General features: G+C 39.4%; 1 protein-coding gene across 1 annotated transcript in view; it reads right to left on the bottom strand.

Moving 5' to 3' along the window:
• Nucleotides 1-5,950: 5,950 nt before the first annotated feature.
• RQCD1 (RCD1 required for cell differentiation1 homolog (S. pombe)) overlaps nt 5,951-8,933 on the bottom strand; it is a 25,152-nt gene continuing 22,169 nt past the window's right edge. Inside the window, exons 6-8 of the mRNA XM_014531117.1 lie at nt 8,579-8,677; nt 8,292-8,383; nt 5,951-6,739 (exon numbers count right to left, since the gene is read on the bottom strand). Of these exons, the coding sequence (XP_014386603.1) occupies nt 6,571-6,739; nt 8,292-8,383; nt 8,579-8,677 (360 nt within the window). The 3' untranslated portion in view covers nt 5,951-6,570. The remainder of the gene's footprint in view (nt 6,740-8,291; nt 8,384-8,578; nt 8,678-8,933) is intronic.

The following is an 8,933-nucleotide window of genomic DNA, read 5'->3' as shown; positions in this document are numbered from 1 at the left end:
GTCCTTCATCTCATGGAGAATGATTTCAATACTTTATCAATAATGACTTCAATATGAGAGGTTTACTGTAGGGTTTTTGGGATACTTAAAAATATATATTTTTTATTGATTTCAGAGAGGAAGATAGAAACATCAATGATGAGAATCATTGATTGGCTGCCTCCTGCATGCCCCCTACTGGAAATCAAGCCTGCAACTTGGGCATGTGCCCTCACCTGGAATCTAACAGTGACCTCTTGGTTCATAGGTTGACACTCAACCACTGAGCAACACTGGCCAGGCTATCATCTTTATATAATGCTAGATTTGATTTGCTTGTCTAGAAATTTTATGTCTATATTCATGGGATTTTGGCCCTTTTCTTAATATCCTTGATAGGTTTTGGTGGCTGAGTTAAGTGCTTTAAAAGTGAATTGGATGTTCCCTTTTTCTAGTCTCTGGCAGTTAATGAGATTGGTGACTGTAAAATATGAAAATGTCCCTTTTTCTATTTCTAACATTGTTGGTGTTATTTTTTCCTGATCAGTCTAATAAGGGTTTATCAATTTTATTATTTTCAAGGGAATGATATTTGGCTTTGTTGATTTTCTTTATTGAACATTAGTTTTCTAATTCACTGATGTGCTTTTTTGGGTATCGTTCTGTTTTTTGAATTTGCTATTCCTTTCCAGTTTCTTGACATGAAAACCTAGACCACTGACTTCAGCCTTTCTTTTATAATGTGTGAATTTAAAGTCATGTATCTCTTTTAAATTCTGCTTTACCTGTGTGCCACAAGTTTTGATATGGCATATCTTCATTATCATCCAATTACAATTTTTTCCTAATTTCCTTTTGTGATTTCTTCTCTGATCCAGGGGTTATTTAGAATTCTATTACTGGTTTTTTATTTATTATTTAAGTTTTTAAAAAATGTATTTTATTGATTTTTTACAGAGAGGAAGGGAGAGGGATAGTTAGAAACATCCATGAGAGAGAAACATCCATCAGCTGCCTCCTGCACACCCTCTACTGGGGATGTGCCCGCAACCAAGGTACATGCCCTTGACCGGAATCGAACCTGGGACTCTTCAGTCCACAGGCCGATGCTCTAGCCACTGAGCCAAACTAGTCAGGGCTATTATTTAAGTTTTTAACAATTGAATTTAATGGGGGTGACATTGGTTAATGAAGTTATATAGGTTTCAGGTGTACAATTCTGTAATACATCATCTGTATATTGTATTGTATTCACCACCCAAGTCTCTTTCTATCACCATTTATTCCCTGTATACCGGCCCTTCCCCTCTGGTATAAATTTTAATATTTCAAATTATAGTTTATATTTAACACTAGGGGCCCCGTGCATGAAATTCATGCATGGGTAGGGTCCCTAGGCCTGGCTGGCGATCAGGGATGATCTGTGGGGGACCGGTGGAGCAATTGGGGGGCCCCTGCCTTGGCTGGCCTGGGGCCTGTGGGCAGCTTCTGTTGAGTATCTGCCCCCTGGTGGTCAGTGCACGTCATAGTGATTGGTTGTTCCGCCATTCGGTCAATTTGCATATTAGGCTTTTATTATATAAGATTATTCTGTGCTAGTTCCAGATGTACAGCAAAGTGATTAGAAAATCATGTAATTTATAGAGTGGTCCCCTGCTGCTTAAAGTACCTACCTGGCCCGATACCTATTTATCATATTACTGACTATATCTCCTATGCTGTAATATACATCTCTGTGGCTATTCTGTAACTACCAATTTGTACTGCTTAACCCCCTTCACCTTTTTCACCCAGGCCCCAAACCCCCACCCCTGACAATTGTGTCTGTTCTCTGTATCTGAATCTGTTTCTAGTTTATTTTGTTCATTAGATTCTACATACAAGTGAAACCATATGGTATTTGTCTTTCTCTTATTTTGTACTACCCAATCTTAAACAGTTAGGGATTTTCCAGTTTTCTTTTTTCCTAGCTTAATCGCATGTATTCATCTCTGAGAACATTCTATTAATTAAAAATAATTTTTTTGAGACTTGCTTGATGGTCTAATTATGATCAATTTTGGTAAAATACTTCAGTCTAATTAAAAACAGTATGCATACTGTTGGTTTGGAGGATAGCATTCTATTTGTCAGTTTAAACTAGGTTTCTTGTGTTGTTCAACTTATGCTATATTTGCTTTTGAAATAAATATATTAAAATATTTTTAAAAATTGATCTACAACTCAGGAAAGAAATCTCATCTCATACTATGGTTTCCTATTCCACTTGTTTTTCTTACGTTTTTGATAGCAATAATTTTGTATATCTCCTCTTTCCCAGCCACTGAGTAGCAGGAATAGTGAGCAGGAAATCGTATATATGGATAGTAAGGAAGGCATGCTGTGAAGGCTACCAATGTCTCTCCTTGCCCTGCTGCACCACTGAAACAGTCAAAGGCCCTCTAAAACCTTGCGGGGGGGAAAAGCTGGAAGCAGAGGTTGGCTCTATCTCACTGAGAGCCATGACCAGGCATGGAAACAACTCCAGAGATGAGCTAAGTCCTGAATCTCAAGAAGAAAATTAATATTAAAGTCAGTGATAAAATCTTTCAAGTGTTACCTCTTTACATATAGAAGTCTCTCTCATACCAGTACTAAGTTCTGGCCACTACAGCCAGGAGTGAGGTTCTGTCCCAGTAAAGAGATACTTTATCAGATAAAGGGCACCACCCCTGTCTCCCAAACAGCTTTTATACATCAGCAAGACTCTCCCAAATGACTTATCCACAAAGGAACTATCAAAGCCCTCTTGGCAGGTCAGTGTGTTTGTTCAGGTAGACACAGGGTAGACAGGGGTGACAAGGATCATCTGACTAAAGCGCCTAGATACCTCTATACTGACAAAATAGTTGAAAGGAAAAATTATTTTTATAAAAACAGAAGCATGTTTTATTTCAATCCTGTTGAAGAAATGCAAGGGATGAAAAACACAGAATGAGGGGAGGGATCTTTTTATACACACGACATCAGGATCAACTACAAGGAATAATACCCATTTCCATCCCTCCCCTGCAACTCCTATATGGGGTCCAAGGACAGCTGAGAATAGATGGAAAAAGAATTAAGACACTATTGGCACAGTAATATGGCCAATGCACCGAAAGATGGAGAAACAATTTCTCAGGGAGCAAGGGCCTGAGCCTCAGCTGCTTCCCAGTGGAGGGGGATGAGAACACTTTGGCTCAGTAGGAAGATGTTTGGCAAAAATTAGGGTTACCCTAGCTGGACTCTTCAGATACAAACTATGGGCTGAAGGGAGTCAAGATGTCTATCCAGTCCATTCTTCTTCTCTGTTCCTCCAAGACCTCTTCTCTTCAGGCCTGAGATTATTGAGAGCTAGTTTGGTCCTCCTCTTCAGTTTGGAAGGCAGGGGATTAAGTGCTTATCCTACTCTTCCTACATCTAGGCTAGTCAATTACAACTTTCTTGGCTCTAAAGAGACAGAAGTCAACTAACAAGGCTGGCTCCCTTTGTGAAAGTCGGTTTGAAAGAGCCCTTGTGTTGGCAGAACTGTCTCTGCAAAGATTTCTCTGAACTTGCCTCTTATGGACTAAACTTGTTCAGACACCTTCAATTGTGTGAGATGTGAACAGAATATACCTGGTCTCTCTCTAGAGTTGGATTAACAATCCCATCTTTCAATGGAGATGGGGACGAGAGAGCAAGAGCAGGTGTTGGTAGGAGGAAGGATTGGGATAAAGCAAGGCAGTTTACACTGGATTGTGAGTAGAGTTACCTAAAGCTCCACAGAAGGAAGTGGGGTTCTCTAACATAGTATGAACAGTGAAAAAAATTTTAGTGGCAACCCTGTAATTCCCATAGATCAAAAGGGAATGTGTAAAAAAGAAAGGACTGAATGGACTAAGATAGTGGACTCAGCCATCTATCTTAAATCTGAATAAAAACTCAATTTGGCTAATACTGCTTCAAGTACAATCATGAAGACAGATGGAGCTGCAGAAATTCACACTAAAACAAAGAAAGAATGGGATCAAGTAGCCTATCATCTTAATTCCAGGCACCTCCCTTTAAAAAAGTCTTCCAGAAAAGATCTTTGAGGACTTGAATAGGTGAGAACCACTGCCTCCCTCAATATAATAACCTTCCAGGACAGCCTGATGAATTAAGACGTCTGTTTTAAGTTTAATTGGAGGAAAATGAGATTTGGAATAGTTAGCAGCTGAAGCCAAAAATGAGGTTAAGGTCCTGGTGGCATCCAGAACTGAGGGTAGAAGACTTGGAAAGGGAAGAGAAATAGGTGGTTGGGTTCCTGCTGTCCTTTGGCATTATCTCTTTCCCCTGCCTCCCATTCTTCCCAATAGTTCATGCAGCTATTGGCCTGCTGGAGGGGATGTTATGCCCAGACCAACTTTTTATTGAGCTTATGCAGCTAACAGATTGTAAACACTGCCAATTGACAAAGTTTTGCTGAATATTACAGCTTGTGTCCACTAAACACACCTCTCTCTCTCTGAGATTTAAACAAACAAAAAAACAAATACCAAAGTAAACAAATACTGAGAGAGGGAATGAAGAGACACATCTTGAGTCTTCCAGGAAGGCAAAATGAAAAAATGAAACAAAAAACAAACACCACATGGCTTGGTCCCAGGCGTTCCCATGCCTAGAGTGCCGCTGCTATCACCATCATCTCCTCTCCCTGCCAGTGGCTAGGTAGAGGTGGGGGAGAAGGATCTTGGGCATGCTGCAAATACAGCATTTGCTGGTGTTGACTCCCTCCTGGGGCTGTGGTGGCAGACTGCTGTCAGGAGCCCATTTTCTGGGAGTAGCAGAGGAAGCCCATGTCGTCAAAGCAGCCTGAGATGGCAGCTCATACACCTCAGCTGGAGTACCTTGCCCTTTTTCTCCAGTGCAGTTCAGCATTGAGGTTGTCTATTCCCAGTCGGCAATAAAACCTGAGCTGTTTTCTTCGAAGGTTCTCCCTCCCTTCCCAACTTGTGGGAGTAGTGGGAGGGGACAGGAGAGGATTACTGAGGGGGGAGGGGGATACCCCGGGGATCGGTGACCTGGCCTTCTTGCAGGTTCTTCACCAGCTGTGCAAGCCAGCGTTTCGTGGTGGTGTCATCTTTTAGCACCTGGGCAAAGGTTGTGTCCTTCAGTTGGTCAGGGAGGCACTGCCTGAGTGCTTCACGTGCCCTACATCAGAAACAAAAACCAACCAGGGAGACCAACAAATAAAGCCACATTTGAGGGACAGGGAAGAGCCCCTTACTTAGACATAAATATACAGAATTCTGGAACCTATGGCTTTGTCAAGTTACTTTAAGAAGCCATTAACATTCTTTAAAGCTTATATGAGGTACAGGCTCAGAGACATCTTCAGAATCTGTAGCCTGCAGATTTTCACAATGATGCCCCAATATAGAATTTCATGACAAAGGAAAATGGAATGAAATGGTATAATAGTTTACTTCAATTCAAACTGCTTTCTGATTTATTACAGTAAATATTGCCAATATGCTCATATCAGAAATATATGGGTTATAATAAATGAAACATTTCCAAAATCAGTACGCTAACAAGGAATATGACCCAACTCATAGTATTACAATAAACTTTAATTCTAAATTAATATAAATTTGTTTCTTTCCAAAAATTGCGTCAGTTTTACAGTTAAAACCCTTAATAAGAGATGAGCAATAAAAACAAAACTATGGTAGCAAAATTATCAGATGAACTTTTACATGCTTTATTTTTTTTTTAAAGTTGACCAGCAGAAAGTCAAATCTGAAAACCTCAAAAAGGTTTAACTACAGGGGTGGGCAAAAGTAGGTTAAATTACCAGACATCATTACCTAAAAGATAAATCATAAGTCAGGATACAAAATAATAACAATAAGAAGACAAATAATACAAATAAATAACAATACAAAGAATAAATTATTTTGCATATTCACAACTGTAAAGACCAACTTTTTATTGAGCTTATGCAGCTAACAGATTGTAAACACTGCCAATTGACAAAGTTTTGCTGAATATTACAGCTTGTGTCCACTAAACACACCTCTCTCTCTCTGAGATTTAAACAAACAAAAAAACAAATACCAAAGTAAACAAATACTGAGAGAGGGAATGAAGAGACACATCTTGAGTCTTCCAGGAAGGCAAAATGAAAAAATGAAACAAAAAACAAACACCACATGGCTTGGTCCCAGGCGTTCCCATGCCTAGAGTGCCGCTGCTATCACCATCATCTCCTCTCCCTGCCAGTGGCTAGGTAGAGGTGGGGGAGAAGGATCTTGGGCATGCTGCAAATACAGCATTTGCTGGTGTTGACTCCCTCCTGGGGCTGTGGTGGCAGACTGCTGTCAGGAGCCCATTTTCTGGGAGTAGCAGAGGAAGCCCATGTCGTCAAAGCAGCCTGAGATGGCAGCTCATACACCTCAGCTGGAGTACCTTGCCCTTTTTCTCCAGTGCAGTTCAGCATTGAGGTTGTCTATTCCCAGTCGGCAATAAAACCTGAGCTGTTTTCTTCGAAGGTTCTCCCTCCCTTCCCAACTTGTGGGAGTAGTGGGAGGGGACAGGAGAGGATTACTGAGGGGGGAGGGGGATACCCCGGGGATCGGTGACCTGGCCTTCTTGCAGGTTCTTCACCAGCTGTGCAAGCCAGCGTTTCGTGGTGGTGTCATCTTTTAGCACCTGGGCAAAGGTTGTGTCCTTCAGTTGGTCAGGGAGGCACTGCCTGAGTGCTTCACGTGCCCTACATCAGAAACAAAAACCAACCAGGGAGACCAACAAATAAAGCCACATTTGAGGGACAGGGAAGAGCCCCTTACTTAGACATAAATATACAGAATTCTGGAACCTATGGCTTTGTCAAGTTACTTTAAGAAGCCATTAACATTCTTTAAAGCTTATATGAGGTACAGGCTCAGAGACATCTTCAGAATCTGTAGCCTGCAGATTTTCACAATGATGCCCCAATATAGAATTTCATGACAAAGGAAAATGGAATGAAATGGTATAATAGTTTACTTCAATTCAAACTGCTTTCTGATTTATTACAGTAAATATTGCCAATATGCTCATATCAGAAATATATGGGTTATAATAAATGAAACATTTCCAAAATCAGTACGCTAACAAGGAATATGACCCAACTCATAGTATTACAATAAACTTTAATTCTAAATTAATATAAATTTGTTTCTTTCCAAAAATTGCGTCAGTTTTACAGTTAAAACCCTTAATAAGAGATGAGCAATAAAAACAAAACTATGGTAGCAAAATTATCAGATGAACTTTTACATGCTTTATTTTTTTTTTAAAGTTGACCAGCAGAAAGTCAAATCTGAAAACCTCAAAAAGGTTTAACTACAGGGGTGGGCAAAAGTAGGTTAAATTACCAGACATCATTACCTAAAAGATAAATCATAAGTCAGGATACAAAATAATAACAATAAGAAGACAAATAATACAAATAAATAACAATACAAAGAATAAATTATTTTGCATATTCACAACTGTAAACCTATTTTTGCCCACCCCTGTATAAGGCAGTTTCGTTTTAAGCAAAGTTATGACTCTGTACAAGTAGAATTTCAAATAAATATAGTCAAACTTTGGTGAAAATAGGAACCACTAAGGAACAGGACAAAATGGTCAAATAAATAGTTAGGGCTTGAATAACCTCAGTGGCAAGAGTTCACATTAAATCAAGTAATTCCCATTCCTAGGAACACAGAAATCACCCCATTATGTGGTTTAGCAGAATCTGAGCAAGTGGCTTTCAGCATGAATTATGGATTTATAAAGCAAAAGGTCAAATATTTCTAAAATGCATTATACCTACAATATATGATTTCTGGCTGAAAGATTTTATAAACATAGGGAGATGAAATAATTAGCTAAAGAACTTTACAGGAATCAAGGAGAGAAATGAAAATACATCACGAGCCCTCTAAGTCCTGTTCCTTTCTTAAGATCTTTGAAAATATTATCTTTTTGACCACCTAGAGTAGCAATAGAAAGCTCAAATCACAGGAGTAATGTATTCTAAGGTTCCCAGGGAACTATTTGAACTCTTTGGAATTTTAGAGTAGGGTACAGTTATAATGGAGAAATAAAATTCTGATGGATTTAAAAAATTTATCACTTCAGATTTTAAAAGGAATTAATCAAGTTCTGTCTCAGATAAACTAAATATAGTTATATCCCTCCCTGCCCTAAAGATATAGAAGCTATGCCATGAGATGAAGCAACCTTTCACCAGAGTATTTCCCCAAAGTCCTATAAATTCTGTAAATGTTTACCTGGGATTATCTGAGAGTCGAAGGTAACATCTTACTACATGCTTCAGCAGACGGGCGGAAGGTTCTTTGGATAGCTGCAGGACCATCTTACCCTGTTTCTCCCCAAAATGGGGTGGGTAGGAAAAAAACCGCAAAACACAAAATAATCAAGAGATACCGCAAGAATGATTATACAAGGTTCCAGGGTTGTTTCTAGTTGGAATACTGAAGTTGTTCAGTATCAATTGCAAAGGGACTAAGCTGTGTGGTCAGAAGTAGTTGCAAAGAGGGTGGATAAAGGAACTCACCAAGATCATGGCAACATGGGAGAAACGCTCATATGTCTGACATATATAAGCTAAACCGGTGTCATCTAAGAGGATCTTCTGAAGGATGAATGTGGCAACCTGGAGTAAAACAAAATGAAGGAGTCCAAAACATTACTCAGATTTGTCTTCCAACAGTATTCAATCTCCCAGAAATAACCATGAATCAGAAAATGAAGCAGAGACTCTTGCATTACATACATCTTACTTGATGAGATATACATAGTAAAAACAAAAACAAAAAAACAACTACAGTGGGGCCTTGACTTACAAGTTTAATTCGTTCCGAGACCGAGCTCGTTAAGGAGCTCGTTAACTCAAATTACTTCAACGCAAT

The sequence above is a fragment of the Myotis brandtii genome, unplaced genomic scaffold (genome assembly GCF_000412655.1).
Source record: "Myotis brandtii unplaced genomic scaffold, ASM41265v1 scaffold79, whole genome shotgun sequence".
Taxonomy (NCBI): domain Eukaryota; kingdom Metazoa; phylum Chordata; class Mammalia; order Chiroptera; family Vespertilionidae; genus Myotis; species Myotis brandtii.
Note: the sequence above shows the minus strand (reverse complement) of the source record. Positions and strands in the feature narration are given on the sequence as shown.